Source organism: Pristiophorus japonicus, chromosome 2, assembly GCF_044704955.1.
Source record: "Pristiophorus japonicus isolate sPriJap1 chromosome 2, sPriJap1.hap1, whole genome shotgun sequence".
Classification (NCBI taxonomy): Eukaryota; Metazoa; Chordata; class Chondrichthyes; family Pristiophoridae; genus Pristiophorus; species Pristiophorus japonicus.
Window position 1 is genome coordinate 296,336,513 of NC_091978.1, and position 20,171 is coordinate 296,356,683.

Consider the following 20,171-nt stretch of genomic DNA (forward strand, 5'->3'; position numbering starts at 1 on the left):
CTACAATAACTAATACATACTTGAATCCCATACACATAGGTAATTCAATAAAATCCATTTGTAAATGTACAAAAGGCCCGACTGGATTTGGGTGGGAGGCAGATTCTACTTTTTCCGTCTTACCCGGATTCATTGTCTGACAGGTAACACAATTTTCACAGATTTGTTTTGCAATTGCCGAAATACCTGGTGCATACCAAGTTGCCAAAATATAATCTGCCAATCCCCCTTTGCCTGCATGTGTGAATGTATGAACACATCGGGCAATCCATGGAAGTAAGGATCTAGGGGCCACCACGCGGCTGTCATGGTGAACCCATATTCCTTCTGGATTTTTATAACATTGATCCTTCGTCCAGGTCACCACCTCCTCCGTACTGGCCTGTGTCTGAAAGGCCAGCACGTCATTAATAGTGGGTGGCGGGTCTGAGCAATTATTTTTCCTTAGTGGGAACAATGACACCTGCATCCCCCCTTTCGACAGAGCTGCTGACTTAGCTGCATTATCAGCTCTAGCATTCCCAAGTGCCACCTCATTCGACTGGCCTGTATGTGCTTGGCATTTGATAATGGCAAGTTTTAAGGGGCATTGAATGGCTCGCAGGAGATTTTCCACTTGTTCTGCATTTTTGATAGGGGTTCCTGAAGAAGTCAGGTACCCGCGAATCTTCCAAATTTGTCCATAGTCATGTGATACCCCAAAAGCATACCTGGAGTCAGTGTAGATATTAACTGTGTGTCCTTCAGCCAGAATACAGGCTTGAGTTAACGCAAACAATTCGGCTTGTTGGGCTGAAAAGGAGTCTGGAAGAGAGGCTGTTTCGACAACATTAAACTGAGTTACAATTGCATAAGCCGCTCTAGGTTGGCCCCTATCATTTCGTAAGGCTGATCCGTCAACATAGTACACTAGCTCAGGGTTACACATTGGTACATCTGTTAGATTGATACGTGGTTTAGTCACTAATTCGGTTACCATTTCACATGAATGGGGTTCGCCGTCGTCTTCCGTGGGGAGTAGAGTGGCTGGATTTAAGGTAGTGCATCTTTTGATGATAAGATTCGGATTTGATAACAGTTCGACCTCGTATTTAGTGGTTCTTGCGGAGGTTAGGTGTTGGGTGGCACATTTAGTAAGTAAAATCTCGACAGAGTGTGGGATATACAAAATGGTCTGATGATTTAGAGTTATTGTCTGAGCCTGTTGCATAGCATAATAAGCTGCTGCCAACGAAGGAAGACATCCCGATAGTCCGCGTCCCACTGGGTCTAGTTGGGTACTGAAATATGCTACCGGTCGCTGCCTGTCCCCATGTAACTGAGTCAAAACAGATTGTGCAAAACCCGACTTGTGATGCACAAATAAGTTGAATAGCTTAGTGTAATCTGGTAATCCCAAGGCTGGTGCTGAAGTGAGGGACTGCTTAAGGTTCTGGAAAGCATTCCGGGATACTTCATTCCACATCCTTTAAGCATTGTGAGAATATAGTAGATTCATTCACAGCTCGTAGGTCATGGACAAACCTCCATTTGTGTGGGCTTCTGAACTGGACAAATCTGTGTGTTACACGGACTTCTCATTTATGCTTATGGTGATTCACAGATCACAGAATGTAAAGTACTTGTTTTCTAATTTTATTAAAAGGCTTCCAAACCCAAGATTTTTCCAATACACCCAAAATGTTGATCAAGAGATCACCTGAAATATCTCAAAATCCCAATTCAACTATTGTACTGTCACTCTTTATCAAAAAAAATCCTCTTACTGAGCTAGAAGCTTTTGTACCAAGAATTTACACCAAGGACAATGAGAGTGTACTCCCCCAGCCTGCACCTCGAGAGACCCACAAAGGCTTTTTAAAAAAAAAGCATTACAACTTTTAACCACCGGGACCATGTCTCAACAAACCTATCCTTTGTGCATTTCCTAGCTCCGTAACCTCTCATCCGAATAAATCCACACCTGCGCTTCTAACTTAAAATGTCTTAAACTTCCCACATACAGGACAACACTATGAAGGGTTAAAAAACTTCACTTTGTTTGAAAAAGTGGGTGGAGCTAAAACAAACAGGCAGTTCCACAACCTTTCCAAACAGGTTTCCAGACACAAGGAAAAAAGACAGAAGCACTCTCATTCAAAGACAAGACATTCACGCACTCTCATTGAAAGACAAGACATTCACAAGTCTCTCTCCATTCAATAAAGCTTTTTCTTTTGCTAGCTTCATTTTTTTTTTGAATCCATAAGTCACTATCAGGTTCTCTTTTTTTTTACATTTGATTTACTTCCTCTGTTAATTTTACATGGACTTGAAGAATCGGAACCCAGGCCTTTTCTATTACTTTCCTTTTTTTTTCTACCTGGATCTCTGTTTATAAGACACTCTTGGAGACAAGTTGTTCTCTCTAAATTAAATGAACCATCGGGTGGAAATGGCCTGTTTTCACCCTTAGTCCACTTTACCGTTTTTGTTTCTTTGGTCAATTGAAGACTGACCACAATTCTGGAGCATGACATAGGCTGGTGTGCCTTTTGGTGTTTTAACTTGCTCCGGCACCCATTCTGGATGATTAAGATTTTCCCACAGTTTCTGATCTCACAATCCTTTCGGCCAACCGAGTTCTCTACGCCCACTTCTCCTGGCCGTTACGTGGCCTGAAAAGGCTCTTAATTCGGGCTCAGTCTGGGTGTGTGAGATATGTTGGCACGAACCAATCGTAGTTGATCAATCAGTTACTGTTTCTTTTCTTAATCAATCCTTGTGTTTTTTTTTTCGAATCACAACTTTCCCTAGTGACTCTTCCCGTTTCTCTAATGGCAATGACTCATAAAGGTATTGCACCCAACAGTAATACAAGGACAACAAACAATATTCCCGTGAGTACACAAATCATAACCTCTAAACAAATTCTCAGTCTGCGTTGTACGCCACTACAGACCGAGTCCTTAACTTATCCTAATAACAGCTGATAAAACTTAAGGTTCCGTACCCAATGCGATTCTTATGCGATTGCGCTCTTTTTTTTTTATAGTCTTATCACATAAGAACCCCTTCCGAATTAAAAACAATAAAAATCTTATCACATAAGAACCTGGAACCCTTTTCGATCGACTAGCGCTCCCTTACCTACTGAAACCTTCCCCGGGCTGTCTCGAGGTTTTTTCCAGAACCTGTTCTCTTCTGCTGGCGAGCTGAGAAAGAAATGGTTATAAAAAAAATACCTTTAACTTTTAAATGCCGAGTCTTGTAGATGCAGTACCTCAGCTGTGGACAACAGATTACATCTGCGATTCAACAATGAGGAAACCTCTTGTGAGCAAAGGCTCACCTTGTTTGGCCACTGAAGCCTTTCACTGGAGAGGCACTATGCCTGTATCCGTTTTACTCACAGAACAGAGAGTATGCATCTCGGTGGAACCTCCAATAACTGTCGAAATCTCGACCTCCGAAAAGAATGACTCCGACACTTACAGTTCCGGTAGAAGTTTCCTTTTTTAATTTACTTGCTCGCAAGGGGTAGGTTTCACTCAGTCAAGGGCTAAATGAACACCTCCGAAATGGTTCAGTTTAACAAGATATTTATACAGTAAAACCAAAGTTCTGGCCTCTCCCTGTGTATTGCTCTGTCTCACAGTCAGTGAATACAGATAAAGAGTTAATTACTATATCCTGGTCCTGACATGGTGTCCAGATATTTCCTTTTGTCAGGGTTATCAGAAAGCCAAACGGCCATTACTCCATGAGTCATAGGTAATGGGCTATCACCTGTCTTGTATTGTGTCAGGATTGTTTCAATTTCCTGGTCAGTTTATCTGTTTGCATCAAATGGATGAGGTAAAGGAAAGAGATAATGGCTAGAAGATAAGGGTGGGGTGACATGGAACTCCTGTAGTGTAGACAATAGGAGAGCACCATGGGGGGTTACTTGTCTCAGCATGACTTGTCTCCTAGCTGTCTGATGGCCATCAGCCATCTAACAGCAGGTTTAGCTGTTTATGCAAGCTGACTGCTAAAATGCAGAAAGTTCTGGAAGGGCCAGGACTCCATTTTAATCAAAAGGCACACAAATACCGTATGGTATCAGCTTAGATAAAAATACTTTCCACATTTGCATCGTGTATTGCTGCAGCTGCAATTTTTCCAATGCTCTCACACAGTTTCATACACACAACTGGCTCTTTAAAAATGGCTGATTGCCAAATCCGAGCTGTACTGAGCATGCGCGTCCATTGGAACGACATCCAAAATGTAACTTTTTTTCCATGCGTGCGCAGAAAGTGCAGCTTTCTTTTTCGATGCAGACAGCAAGCTCCACCGCGGAGGTGACTGGACACGCTGTGCAGCGCCAAATTCAAATGATACGTTGGGGAAACTCTTGACAAAATATTTCTGATGCATTTCTGGCCTACAAGAACAGGAGTAACTCTGGCAATACACCAGAAAATGGGCTTAGGGAAGATTGAGCCCCATGAGGGTAATCTTTGTGTGGAAGTGGAAGATATTGGTATGGTTCTTAATGAATACTTTGCGTCTGTTTTCATAAAGGAAAGGGGCAATGCAGATACTGCTATCAAGGAGGAGTGTGAAATTCTGGATGAAATAAACATACTGAGAGAGGAGGTATCAAGGGATTTAGCAGCTTTGAAAATGTATAAGTCCCCAGCCCAGATGAAATGCATCCCAGGCTGTTGAACGAAGTAAATGAGGAAGTAGCAAAGGCCTTGACCATCATTTTGCAGTCCTCTTTGGATTTGGGCATGGTGCCAGAGGACTGGAGGATTGCTAATGTGATACCCGTGTTTAAGAAGGGAGAAAGGGATAGGCCGAGTAATTACAGGACTGTCAGCCTAATCTCAGTGGTGGGAAAATTATTGGAAAAAATCCTGAAAGACAGGATAAATCTACATTTAGAAAGGCAAGGATTAATTAGAGACAGTCCGCACGGATTTGTTAAGGGAAGATAGTGTTTGACTAACCTGATTGAATTTTTTGAGGAGGTAACCAAGAGGGTCGATGAGGGTAGCACGTACAATGTAGTGTATATGGACTTCAGCAAAGTTTTGATAAGATCCCACATGGTAGACTGGTCACGAAGGTTAAAGCCCATGGGATCGAGGGCAAAGTGGCAAGTTGGATCCAAAATTAGCTTAGAGATAGGAAGCAATCTGTGACTGGAGGGATGTTTCCAGTGGGGCTCCACAGGGCTCAGTACTGGATCCCTTGCTTTTTGTGGTATATATCAATGATCTAGATTTGAATATCGAGAGTATGATTAAGAAGTTTGCAGATGACACTAAAATTGGCTATGTAGTTGATAATAAAGAGGAAAGTCATGGACTTCAGGAGGATATCAATCTACTGGTCAGGTGGGCGGAGCAGTGGCAAATGGAATTTAATTCAGAGAAGTGTGAGGTAATGCACTTTGGGAGGGCTAATAAAGAAAGGATATACACATTAAGCGGTAGGCCACTTAGAAGTGTAGATGAACAAAGGGACCTTGGAGTGTTTGTCCACAGATCCCTGAAAGTAGCAGGCCAGGTGGATAAGGTGGTTAAGAAGGCATAATGAATGCTTGCCTTTATTGGCCGAGGCATAGAATACAAGAGCAGGGAGGTTATGCTTAAATTGTAAAATACTCTGGTTAGACCACAGCTGGAGTACTGCGTGCAGTTCTGGTCGCCGTATTATAGGAAGGATGTGATTGCACTAGGGAGGGTGCAGAGGAGATTTACTAGGATGCTGCCTGGAATGAAGAATCTTAGCTATCAGGACAGATTGGATAGGCTGGGTTTGTTCTCAGTGGAACAGAGAAGGTTGAGAGGAGACCTCATTGAGGTCTACAAAATTTTGAGAGGAGTGGATAGCAAGGGCCTATTTGCCTTGGTGGAGGGGTCAATTACAAGGGGGCATAGTTTTAAGGTGGTTCATGAAAGGTTCAGACGGGATATGAGGGGGGGGGAGGAATTTCTTCACGCAGAGGGTTGTGGGGATCTGGAACTCATTGCCTGGAAGAGTGGTGGATGCAGAAACCCTCACCACATTTAAAAGGTGCTTGGATGGGCACTTAAAATGCCGTAACCTGCAGCGTTACAGACCTTGAGCTGGTCAGTGGGATTAGACTGGTAATCTCTTGTTCGCTGGCGTAGATACAATGGTAAGTACTGCAGAGAATCGAATACGGCCAGGGTTAGCTCCTGGATGAGTTTCGATCACCTGGATGGGTCGGAGAGGAATTTTCCAGATTTATTTTTCCCCAATTGGGCTGGGTTTTTATCTGGTTTTTGCCTCTCCCAGGAGATCACATGGCTCTGGTTGGGGTCCAATATAGAATGTTTCAGTGTAAGGGATGTTGCAGTTGTGTGAGGCAGACTGGTTGGGCTGGGTGTTCTTTACCTTTCCGCCATTGTTCATAGGTTTATATGTTGATGATGATATGATATGTAACCTTTAGGGCTGCTGACCGAGGGCCATGCGGCTCTTTGTCAGACGGCGCGGATACGATAGGCCAAAATGGCCTTCTTCTGTGCTGTGAATTTCTATGTTTCTATATTTCTAAATTCATTTTTTGGTCATAGCGGTATTTTTGTGCCCAGTGGTAAAAATCGGGATTGCACGAGAATTCACGGCGCAAAGCGCAAATTTTCTACAACTTTTCTCTGAGGCTGATACCGTTGCGAGTTGAGCCTAGGGAGAGGGGAAAACACCAAAAAAAATCCAAAAAATAAAAAAATTACAAAACATTCTAGCGAATTGCTGCAAAAGAATTAAAAAATAAAAACTTTAGCTTACCTTTTTTGCAGGTCCAAGGGTTGTAACGCAGCTTTTTCCACCGTGTGTTTTTTTTTTGTCCTATCTACAAGTCACTGCTGAGCCAAATATCGGGCGAAATCACTTTTTCCAGTCTTGCACACCAGTGGTCCACTCCCCAGTGGTATTTCAAAACCGCCAGCGCAAGACTTCAGGGAATTTCCGCCGCACCATTTTCCGCCAAAAACGGTGAAATATCGCTGAAAAACCCAGTGCAAGGTTGGGAAATTTCCAGCCCATAGAGTACAAAAGTAAGGAAGTTATTAGCATAAAAACACTTTATAAAAACACTGGTTACCCCTCAGCTGGAATATTGTGTTCAGTTCTGTGCACCACACTTTAGGAAGGATGTCAAGGCCTTAGAGAGGATGCAGAAAAGATTTACTAGAATGGTACCAAGGGTGAGGGACTTAAGTTATGTGGAATGACAAAATAAGCTGGAGTTGTTCCTTTTAGAGCAGAGAAGGCTAAGAGGATTTTTGATAGAGATGTTCAAAATCAAGAAGGGTTTTGATAGAGTTAATAGGGAGAAAAGTCAGTAACCAGAGGACACAGATTTAAGGTGATTGGCAAAAGAACCTGAAATATCATGAGGAAAAAATATTTGATGCAGTGAGTTGTGATCTGGAATGCACTGCCTTAAAGGGTGATGGAAATAGATTCAATAGTAACGTTAAAAAGTTAAGCACATGAAGGGAAGATATTTACAGGGCTATTGGGAAAAGTAGGGAAATGGATAGCTCTACCAAAGAGCCGGTACAGGAATGATGGCCAAATGGCCTCCTGCTGTGCTGTAGCATTCTATGGCCCCGATATTCATGGCCTTACCGCCGACTGCCGCTGAGTATTGCTGCCGTTTTCCCCTCTCTCCCAGTTTCCACTTGGGCTGGAGTGGGCGGGAGGGGAGGAACGCCGGGAACCGCCCGCTGACGTCCTCTGGCGGCTAAGTCGCGTAAGTGTCCTCCCGCCCGCCGAGATGCCAGATTGGTGCGGGTGGGAGTTGGCGCCAGCAGGGGGAAGGACCGCTGCGTGGAGGCTGTTCTTACCCCGACGGTAGGTATGAAGACAGGAAAGAAAAGGTTAGTGAACATCTTTAAAAATAAATTTTTACAGCGATGTACTTGGATGGGGTCCGCTGAAGGATCCAGTGGGTTTATTTTGGTAATGTTTTTTACTTTTCAGAGTTCCCCCCTCCCTGGGCCCAACTCCATCCTCGGCAGCGCTTGGGCAGCAAGCTCATTTGCCGCCGAGATTGAGAGCTTCTGCCCGCTGCCGTCCAGATTGACAGCGTAAGCCGTTATTTTGCCGCCGGGTGATACTGCCACCTCTTTTAGAGGAATCTTTCAGGCAAAGTACCGCCTAGTCTCTCGGCAGCCATCGGCGGTCCTTTGGGCGGCAAATGGGTGGGCCTTGCAGCTCATGAAAATCGGGGCCTATGATTCTTGATTATCCCACAGGCAGAGTCATATTTATTTATTTTATTTGGGTTCATGCCCCCATTAATATAGCAGGTCGAACAATATATAAGCAAATTATTTTCACTTCTGTGAAGTACTTTGGGACATCTTGTTATGTTAAAGTTGCTGTTTGCCAAGTTGTTTTTGCCAAGCATCCATATAATCACATTGTTACCAGTTATTTTCATCACTATGCTCACTATAACTTTGGCTGTAAGATAAATGCTGTGTACAGTAGAATTTTTCACTGTGTAATGATACAGTCATTCATTTTAATGCTCGTCAGCCTAAAACTACAAAGTTATTCAGTTTGGCAGATTACTGTTAAAATACTTTTTAATGGTGGTATCTTTTTATTTCATTTGATGCTTTCAACAGCTGTTATATTCTGGTTCCAAATGTCTTAAAAATGCAACAGCAAAGTTTCCTGTGCCCACCTTGTGATTGTTTATCTTTTTATTCTTTAATGTGACCAAAATGATGTGGTTTATTGTGAAAGTAAAGCATTCCATTGCATTACTTTTACTGAGAGAACATTTAAATCCGAGTCTTATGTTCTTTTATTACATATGGGTGACTGTGCCTGTGTTTTATTTGTTTCCCCTTCATTTAGATGAGCAAAGCTATTGTGTACATCGAAGAAATGGATAGTGTGGCTGATGTCACCTTCCCAGCCATCCCTCAAGTTGTCACACTCCTGATGTACGATGACACCACAAAAGCGAAAGAAACGCCCAACCCACCTACCGGCTACCCCGTAGTCTGTGTCACGGTAAACCATTGCTTTTAAATTCATAGGCAGTCGTTGGAAATAATAGAACAAAATTACATTTGAAAATGCAGCTTTTCTGTGAGCTTGTGCTGCTTTAGCAGTTAAACAGCTTTTATCACAGAAACCATAGAAAATAGGTGTAGGAGTAGGCCATTCGGCCCTTTGAGCCTGCACCGCCATTCATAGAAACATAGAAAATAGGTGCAGGAGTAGGCCATTCGGCCCTTCTAGCCTGCACCGCCATTCAATGAGTTCATGGCTGAACATTCAACTTCAGTACCCCATTCCTGCTTTCTCGCCATACCCCTTGATCCCCCTAGTAGTAAGGACCTCATCTAACTCCTTTTTGAATATATTTAGTGAATTGGCCTCAACAACTTTCTGTGGTAGAGAATTCCACAGGTTCACCACTCTCTGGGTGAAGAAGTTCCTCCGCATCTCGGTCCTAAATGGCTTACCCCTTATCCTTAGACTGTGACCTCTGGTTCTGGACTTCCCCAACATTGGGAACATTCTTCCTGCATCTAACCTGTCTAACCCCGTCAGAATTTTAAATGTTTCTATGAGGTCCCCTCTCATTCTTCTGAACTCCAGTGAATACAAGCCCAGTTGATCCAGTCTTTCTTGATAGGTCAGTCCCGCCATCCCGGGAATCAGTCTGGTGAACCTTCGCTGCACTCCCTCAATAGCAAGAATGTCCTTCCTCAGGTTAGGAGACCAAAACTGTACACAATACTCCAGGTGTGGCCTCACCAATGCCCTGTACAACTGTAGCAACACCTCCCTGCCCCTGTACTCAAATCCCCTTGCTATGAAGGCCAACATGCCATTTGCTTTCTTAACCGCCTGCTGCACCTGCATGCCAACCTTCAATGACTGATGTACCATGACACCCAGGTCTCTTTGCACCTCCCCTTTTCCTAATCTGTCACCATTCAGATAATAGTCTGTCTCTCTATTTTTACCACCAAAGTGGATAACCTCACATTTATCCACATTATACTTCATCTGCCATGCATTTGCCCACTCACCTAACCTATCCAAGTCGCTCTGCAGCCTCACAGCATCCTCCTCGCAGCTCACACTGCCACCCAACTTAGTGTCATCCGCAAATTTGGAGATACTACATTTAATCCCCTCATCTAAATCATTAATGTACAGTGTAAACAGCTGGGGCCCCAGCACAGAACCTTGCGGTACCCCACTAGTCACTGCCTGCCATTCTGAAAAGTACCCATTTACTCCTACTCTTTGCTTCCTGTCTGACAACCAGTTCTCAATCCATGTCAGTACACTACCCCCAATCCCATGTGCTCTAACTTTGCACATCAATCTCTTGTGTGGGACTTTGTCGAACGCCTTCTGAAAGTCCAAATATACCACATCAACTGGTTCTCCCTTATCCACTCTACTGGAAACATCCTCAAAAAATTCCAGAAGATTTGTCAAGCATGATTTCCCTTTCACAAATCCATGCTGACTTGGACCTATCATGTCACCTCTTTCCAAATGCACTGCTATGACATCCTTAATAATTGATTCCATGGCTGAACATGCAACTTCAGTACCCCATTCCTGCTTTCTCGCTATACCCCTTGATCCCCCTAGTAGTAAGAACTTCATCTAACTCCTTTTTGAATATATTTATTGAATTGGCCTCAACAACTTTCTGTGGTAGAGAATTCCACAGGTTCACCACTCTCTGGGTGAATAAGTTTCTCCTCATCTTGGTCCTAAATGGCTTACCCCTTATCCTTAGATTGTGACCCCTGGTTCTGGACTTCCCCGACATTGGGAACATTCTTCCTGCATCTAACCTGTCTAAACCCGTCAGAATTTTAAACGTTTCTATGAGATCCCCTCTCATTCTTCTGAACTCCAGTGAATACAAGCCCAGTTGATCCAGTCTTTCTTGATATGTCAGTCCCGCCATCCCGGGAATCAGTCTGGTGAACCTTCGCTGCACTCACTCAATAGCAAGAATGTCCTTCCTCAAGTTACAAGATCAAAACTGTACACAATACTCCAGGTGTGGCCTCACCAAGGCCCTGTACAACTGTAGTAACATCTCCCTGCCCCTGTACTCAAATACCCTCGCTATGAAGGCCAACATGCCATTTGCTTCCTTAACCGCCTGCTGTACCTACATGCCGACCTTCAATGACTGATGTACCATGACACCCAGGTCACGTTGCACCTCCCCTTTTCCTAATCTGTCACCATTCAGATAATAGTCTGTCTCTCTATTTTTACCACCAAAGTGGATAACCTCACACTTATCCACATTATACTTCATCTGCCATGCATTTGCCCACTCACCTAACCTATCCAAGTCACTCTGCAGCCTCATAGCATCCTCCTCGTAGCTCACACTGCCACCCAACTTAGTGTCATCCGCAAATTTGGAGATATTACATTTAATCCCTTCGTCTAAATCATTAATGTACAATGTAAACAGCTGGGGCCCCAGCACAGAACCTTGCGGTACCCCACTAGTCACTGCCTGCCATTCTGAAAAGTACCCATTTACTCCTACTCTTTGCTTTCTGTCTGCCAACCAGTTCTCAATCCACGTCAGCACACTACCCCCAATCCCATGTGCTTTAACTTTGCACATTAATCTCTTGTGTGAGACCTTGTCGAAAGCCTTATGAAAGTCCAAATACACCACATCAACTGGTTCTCCCTTGTCCACTTTACTGGAAACATCCTCAAAAAATTCCAGAAGATCCTTATCATGTCACCTCTTTCCAAATGCGCTGCTATGACATCCTTAATAATTGATTCCATCATTTTACCCACTACCGATGTCAGGCTGACCGGTCGATAATTCCCTGTTTTCTCTCCCTCCTTTTTTAAAAAGTGGGGTTACATTGGCTACCCTCCACTCCACAGGAACTGATCCAGAGTCTATGGAATGTTGGAAAATGACTGTCAATGCATCCACTATTTCCAAGGCCACCTCCTTAAGTACTCTGGGATGCAGACCATCAGGCCCTGGGGATTTATCGGCCTTCAATCCCATCAATTTCCCCAACACAATTTCCCGACTAATAAGGATTTCCCTCAGTTCCTCCTTCTTACTAGACCTTCTGACCCCTTTTATATCGGAAGGTTGTTTGTGTCCTCCTTAGTGAATACCGAACCAAAGTACTTGTTCAATTGGTCTGCCATTTCTTTGTTCCCAGTTATGACTTCCCCTGATTCTGACTGCGGGGGACCTACTAACTAACCTTTTTCTCTTTACATATCTATAGAAGCTTTTGCAGTCCATTTTAATGTTCCCTGCAAGCTTCCTCTCATATTCTATTTTCCCTGCCCTATTCTATTTTCCCTGCCCTAATCAAACCCTTTGTCCTCCTCTGCTGAGTTCTAAATTTCTCCCAGTCCCCAGGTTCGCTGCTATTTCTGGCCAATTTGTATGCCACTTCCTTGGATTTAATACTATCCCTGATTTCCCTTGATAGCCACGGTTGAGCCACCTTCCCTTTTTTATTTTTATGCCAGACAGGGATGTACAATTCTTGGAGTTCATCCATGCGGTCTCTAAATGTCTGCCATTGCCCATCCACTGTCAACCCCTTAAGTATCATTTACCAATCTATCCTAGCCAATTCACACCTCATACCTTCAAAGTTACCCTTCTTTAAGTTCTGGACCATGGTCTCTGAATTAACTGTTTCATTCTCCATCCTAATGTAGAATTCCACCATATTATGGTCACTCTTCCCCAAGGGGCCTCGCACAACGAGATTACTAACTAATCCTCTCTCATTACACAACACCCAGTCTAAGATGGCCTCCCCCCTAGTTGGTTCCTCGACATATTGGTCTATAAAACCATCCCTTATGCACGCCAGGAAATCCTCCTCCACTGTATTGTTTCCAGTTTAGTTAGCCCAATCTCTATGCATATTAAAGTCACCCATGATAACTGCTGCACCTTTATTGCATGCACCCCTAATTTCCTGTTTGATGCTCTCCGCAACATCACTACTACTGTTTGGAGGTCTGTACACAACTCCCACTAGCATTTTCTGCCCTTTGGTATTCCATAGCTCCACCCATACCGATTCCACATCATCCAAGCTGATGTCTTTCCTTACAATTGCATTAATTTCCTCTTTAACCAGCAACGTCACCCCGACTCCTTTTCCTTTCTGTCTATCCGTCCTAAATGTTGAATACCCTTGGATGTTGAGTTCCAGCCTTGGTCACCCTGGAGCCATGTCTCCGTGATGCCAACCACATCGTATCCGTTAACTGCTATCTGCACAGTTCATCTCACAATTGACTTGATATTTTCTTTCTTGACCTGTTCCACACAGCTCCCTGGGCAGGAGAGTGGACAAATGGTCCGACCCAAGCATTCCATCAATGCTATTCTACAACTGGCTTCTTGGAAACGTCCTAACTGCCCGGCCAGAGTGATGCAGCTTCATGCCATCCTCTAACATCCTGTGTTGTTAATTTGACGCTATTTGGTCATAGTGCTTCCACTTTTTCTTTCCTTCTGCAGGCCTGCAATCCAAAGTACTCAGACTATGATAAGACCGGTTCGATCTGTGCCACTGAAAATATCAATGATACTTTGACCCAATACCGCTGGCTTGTCAGTGCTCCCAGTGGCCAGGATGGAGTGACCAGCCCCATGCGTGAAGTGGATTCTAACACATTTTTCAGCAGCACCAAGATCGTCACCTTAGACTCGATCTACTTCCAGGCAGGCTCCAGGGTGCAGTGTGCTGCCCGGGCTTTCACTGCCGGTGGTGAAGCAGGTCTGGAGCTCTTCAGTACAATCAGTACAATCAGCAGGGAAGATGGTAAGCAGGCAGGTGCAACATGCCAAGATTTGAATGCTTCAGATCTTTTCACCAACTTTCTCATTTCCTCTTTTTAAAAAAAAGTTTTGCTAATGTTCTACATTTTTTTCCTCCTCTCCCCTTTTCCCAATAGAGTTGCGTTGCTGCTCGGCCAACAACCTCTGGCACCTCACCCAAATGGACATTCTCCATGTGACAGTGTTGACAAACTATTTGCCTGTTGGGGAGCTGGGGCATCACAGTTAAATTTGATCCTACCCTCATCCATTGCCCACACATGCACACTTTCCACCAAGGGAGTTCTCCCCAGGGTCCTGGCCAATATTTATCCCTCAATCAACAACTAAAAACAGATTATCTGGCCATTATCACATCGTTGTTTGCGGGAGCTTGCTGTGCAGAAATTAGCTGCTGCGTTTCCTACATAACAACAGTAACTACACTTCAAAAAGTACTCTATTGACTGTAAACCGCTTTGGGACACCCTGAGGTCGTGAAAGGTGCTTAGAAAACAACAACTTATGTTTATAGAGAGGCTTCAACGTAATAAAACGTCCTAAGGCACTTCACAGGAGTGTTATAAAAATAAATGCGAGCCTTTCTTTTTTTTTTAGGGGTCACTGAAGCCAATTGCAATCCTGCTGAGATCAGCAAAGCCATGGGTCGAATCTGGGACCTTCTGGCCTGTGGCTGTTACTTCACCAACTGGACCACTGGGAGAGCGTTTTCCTTGCTGATTACTGTCTTGAATCATTATCTACATAGGGAGGGCTAAACAGACCCCAAAAGTTTGTCAACATCCTTCGCCTGCTCCAAGACAACATGCAGGCCGTGATCCTTACCAACGGATCCATTACAGACCCAATTCACGTCCAGACCTAAGTCAAAGAGGGCTGCGTCATCGCGCCAACCTTATTCTCAATCTTCCTCGCTGCCATATTCCACTTCACACTCAACAAGCTCCCCGCTGAAGTGGAACTAAACAACAGAACCAGTGGGAAGCTGTTCAACCTTCGCCGCCTCCAGGCCAGGTCCATGATCACCCCAACCTCCAACGTTGAGCTACAGTACGTGGACGACGTCTGCGTACATTCTGAGGCTGAACTCCAGGATATAGCCGATGTATTTACTGAGGCATACGAAAGCATGGGCCTTACGCTAAACATTCTTAAGAGAAATGTCCTCCACCAGCCTGTCCTCGCCGCACAGCACTGCCCCCCAGTCATCAAGATCCACGGCGCAGCCCTGGACAACGTGGACCATTTCCCATACCTCGGGAGCCTCTTATCTACAAAAGCAGACATTGATGAGGAGATTCAACACCGCCTCCAGTGCGCCAGTGCAGTCTTTGGCCACCTGAGGAAAAGAGTGGTCGAAGACCAGGCCCTTAAATCTACCACCAAGCTCATGGTCTACAGGGCTGTAGTAATACCCACCCTCCTGTATGGCTCAAAGGCATGGACCATGTACAGTAGACACCTCAAGTCGCTGGAGAAATATCACCAACGATGTCCCCGCAAGATCCTACAAATCCCCTCGGAGGACAGACGCATCAACATCAGCGTCCTTGTCCAGGCCAACATCCCCAGCATTGAAGCACTGAGCATACTTCATCAGCTCCGCTGGGCAGGCCACATAGTTCGCATGCCAGACATGCCAGATTCCCAAAGCAAGTGCTCTATGCGGAGCTCCTTCATGGCAAACGAGCCAAAGATGGGCAGCGGAAACGTTACAAGGACACCCTCGAAGCCTCCATGGCTGAACATGTCTACTCTACATGTTCAGCCATGAATTAATTGAATGGCGGTGCAGGCTCGAAGGGCCGAATGGCCTACTCCTGCACCCATTTTCTATGTTTCTATAAAGTGCGACATCCCCACTGATACCTGGGAGTCCCTGGCCAAAGACCACCCTAAGTGGAGAAAATGCATCCGGGAGGGTGCTGAGCACTTTTGAGTCTCAGTGCCGAGTGCATGCAGAAATCAAGCACAGGCAGCAGAGAGAGCATGCGACAAACCAGTCCCATCCATCCCTTCCCTCGACGACTATCTGTCCCACCTGTGACAGAGTCTGTGGCTCTCGTATTGGACTGTTCAGCCACCAAAGAACTCACCTTAGGAGTGGAAACAAGTCTTCCTCGATTCCGAGGGATTGCGTATGCTGATGATAAACGGACCAGCGCCCTGATGTCATCGGTGTTGCTTTGTTGGTCAGCTCTCAGCAGGAGCAACACCTGCAGAAAGGACTCTCTTCACCTGGCCAGTCTTTCCTGCCAGTCTCAGTCCCATGACAGTTGAACTCACTCCATTGGGAAAGAGTGTGAAAGCTGGTCAAAATCAATCATTAAGTGAGGTTGTGTAGTCGATAGTTCATCATTCTAGCATCCTGGCTAAAGTTCTCTCCAAAATTTCCACCATGTTCGCCCACAACTTCGGCAGTAGATCGGTGAATCCCTGGAAAAACAGTGCCATTTTTAGTTGTTTACCCCATTTCTTCAGAGGTTCCACTGACCTGCCATTGGGGAATCCCGAATGGGGATTCCAGGTGCAACTTTTTATAACTCCATTCAATTTTAAATGTCATTGTTCAATGAACAGAAAGAACTTGTATGTTTCAAAATGCAAAATTGAACTTTATAACAGGTGAAAAATAATTCTGAAAAAACATTCACACAGCTGTTGAGTTTATCCTCCATGTCTTTCTTTCAAACTGACTAATAATGCAGCACTTCCTAACAGAGACTTCACTTATCGTGTTTTACAAGTGTGCATACAAAACTGATGCTACACCAAATAGCAGGGAAAAGAGTTTCCAACAAATGTGTTGTGCATTTGTACATAGTATCCCATGTTGTAATTTCAGGGCCTTGGCTGATATACTTATGGCATGATCTGACTTGACACACAACATTCTGCTCCTGCATTAAATCAGCATTCTGAAGATCTTTTTGATTTAAAAAAATTCTACTCTTTAAAATTTTCGAATCCTGATGCTCTGAAATAAACAGTTCTGAAAATCTATTTGTATAATAATTATTAATAATTATTATACAACACTGTTGCCATACTGCATACCTTTTATTAATAAATCCCAACAGTGGAGAAGTGGTTCTATTGGTCATCTTGTATCATCATTTAAATAGTACCTCAAGACATGATGCCCCAGTGATGCTATTCATGAGGAAAGGGATTTCTGTGATGGTTTCTGAGACCACAGTCTGAAAATCCTATGTGGTTGTTGTGTTTTCAGGCCTTTGCCAGTCACGTGTGCCGGGAGCAGTTGGCGCGGAGCCTTTCTCTGCGAAGTTGCGCTACACTGGCTCAGATAACCATGACCATCCAAATCTTATCAAGCTAACTGTGACAATGCCTCACATGGATGGTAAGTGCATCTTTGCAGTCGTGTTTGTCCAATGTCCTGCTTTTATTATTGGGGGGCGAAATTCCCCTCAAAGTGTTTTCACCCGGTGGGGGAGCGATCGGCTCCCACGAAATTACATGGGAGTTAGCGAAGGCGCGAAACGGTGGCGCCCTAGGCCGCTGCGCCTCTGGCGATGACACAATCGTCATGCGCAGCGGCTCGTTTCCCTGATTGGGCAGTGCTGTGTGACTGCAGCAGGCCAAGTCAGCATCAGCCTCACAGGTCGCGTTAAAGGGCAGGTGCGCTGCGCCGCCATTTTTTTTTCTATCCGACTCACCGGTCGGGCCGTTGTCCATTAATTTGGCGGGGTCCGAGCCTAGCACTCCGTTTCGATGCTGAGTTGTAGCCACGGCACCCCGCATCCCCGACCAAATGGAGGCCCATCAAAAGGCCTGCAGAGCTCGCAACGTCCCTCCCCTTTAACGGAAGGGGAGGGGACTTGAAACACGTCAGCGCGATGTGGAGAGGCCACGGAGCACCCCCGAGCCCGCCGGGTGCAGAATGTCTGGCCTCAGAAAGGGCGATACGAAATTTCAACTCCTTGGTGTTTAAACTTGTGTGCTTCCACCAGCTCCTCTCCCGGTTGCTGCCTTTTAACATCAGTCCTGCCAGCTCTGGTACAATTTGTTTATATTGGGAATAAGAAAAATATCAGCAACTATAAAGCTCAACTTTTAGAAAAAGACATTGACTTATAATGTATTTTTATTCTCATATTTATTGAGAAACAGGTAAAGGGCCAGGGCCCTTAGTACAGATATGCCAAGGCTAAAACAGTAAAAGGGAAGATGAGGTAAATAATAACATGGTGATTAGGTAGCACTAAACATGGGTTTTAAAAGCAGAGAGGAAAAACTGAGGGATTCATGTTTTCTGTATCTTTGAGATCCTGGGAAAGAAAGATACAGGCCTAGAAATTGGGGAATACTGGAAGCCAGGCTACCTTAGATCTGGTCCTGTGTAATGAGATGGGATTAATAAACAATCTCCTAGTAAAGGATCCCCTTGGAATGAGCGACCATAGCATGGTTGAATTTAAAATTCAGTTGGAGGGTGAGAAAGTTGGATCTCAAACCAGTGTACTAAGCTTAATCAAAGTAGACTACAAAGGTATGAGGCAGAGTTTGCTAAAGTGGACTGGGAAAATAGATGAAAGTGTAGGACGGTTGATGAACAGTACATTTAAAGAGATATTTCATAACTCAAGAAAAATATATTCCAGTGAGGAGAAAAGGGTATAAAAGAAAAGATAGCCATCCGTGGCTAACTGAACAAATAAAGGACGGTATCCAATTTAAAAACAAGGGCATACAAAGTGGCCAAAACTAGTAGGAGGACAGAAGATTGGGAAGCTTTTAAAAGCCAGCAAAGAATGACTAAAAAATGATTAAGAAAGGGAAGATAGACTTTGAAAGAAAACTATCACAAAATATAAAAACAGATAGCAAGAGTTTCTACAGGGAAAAAAGTGGCGAAAGTAAATGTTGGTCCCTTAGAGAACGAGACCAGGGAACTAGTGATGGGGAACATGGAGATGGCAGAAACTCTGAACAAATATTTTGTATCAGTCTTTACGGTAGAGGACAATAAGTGATAGTCAAGGGGCTATAGGGCGGGAAGAACTTAACACAATCACAATCACTAAGGAGGTGGTGCTCAGTAAGATAATGGGACTAAAGGTGGATAAATCCCCTGCACCTGATGGCTTGCATCTGAGGGTCTTAAGAGAAGAAGCAGCAGGGATTGTGGATGCATTGGTTGTAATTTACCAAAATTCCCTGGATTCTGGGGAGATCCCAGCAGATTGGAAAACTGCAAATGTAACGCCCCTATTTAAAAAAGGAGGCAGACAAAAAGCAGGAAACTATAGACCACTTAACCTAACATCTGTGGTTGGGAAAATGTTGGAGTCCATTATTAAAGAAGCAGTAGCAGGACATTTGGAAAAGCATTCAGTCAGGCAGAGTCAGCATGGCTTTACGAAGGGGAAGTTATATTTGACAAATTTGCTGGAATTCTTTGAGGATATAACAAACAGGGTGGATAAAGGGGAACCAGTGGATGTGGTGCATTTGGACTTCCAGAAGGCATTTGACAAGGTGCCACATAAAAGGTACAAGATAAAAGTTCACGGGGTTGGGGGTAATATATTAGCATGGATAGAGGATTGGCTAACTAACAGAGTCGGGATAAATGGTTAATTCTCTGGTTGGCAATCAGTAACTAGTGAGGTGCCGCAGAAATCAGTGCTGGGACCCCAACTATTTACAATCTATATTAATGACTTGGATGAAGGGACTGAGTGTAAGGTAGCCAAGTTTGCTGATGATACAAAGATGAGAAAAGCAATGGGAGGACACAAAAAACCTGCAAAAGGATATAGACAGGCTAAGTGGTGGGCAAAAATTTGACAGATGGAGTATAATGTTGGAAAGTGTGAGGTTATGCACTTTGGCAGAAAAAATCGAAGCGCAAGTTATTATTTAAATGGAGAAAAATTGCAAAGTGCTGCAGTACAGCGGGACCTGGGGATCCTGCTGCATGAAACACAAAAGGTTAGTATGTAGGTAACAGCAAGTGATCAGGAAGGCCAATGGAATCTTGACCTTTATTGCAAAGGGGATAGAGTATAAAAGCAGGGAAGTCTTGCTACAGTTATACAGGTTATTGGTGAGGCCACACCTGGAATACTGCTTGCAGTTTTGGTTTCCATATTTAAGAAAGGATATACTTGCTTTGGAGTCAGTTCAGAAAAGGTTCATTAGGTAGATTCCAGGGATGAGGGAGTTGACTTATGAGGAAAGGTTGAGTAGGTTGGGTCTCTACTCATTGGAATTCAGAAGAATGAGAAGTGATCTTATCGAAATGTATAAGATTATGAGGGGGCTT

At 44.2% G+C, this 20,171-nt stretch overlaps 1 protein-coding gene across 5 annotated transcripts in view; it reads left to right on the forward strand.

Annotated features, from left to right (window-relative positions):
* The window catches only part of LOC139247335 (FRAS1-related extracellular matrix protein 2-like), a 531,243-nt gene that overhangs the window by 339,612 nt on the left and 171,460 nt on the right, over positions 1-20,171 (forward strand). For all 5 annotated transcript variants that reach the window (XM_070871607.1, XM_070871617.1, XM_070871627.1 and 2 more), the window contains exons 13-15: positions 8,881-9,039; positions 13,559-13,862; positions 17,112-17,243. In XM_070871607.1, the coding sequence (XP_070727708.1) occupies positions 8,881-9,039; positions 13,559-13,862; positions 17,112-17,243 (595 nt within the window). The remainder of the gene's footprint in view (positions 1-8,880; positions 9,040-13,558; positions 13,863-17,111; positions 17,244-20,171) is intronic.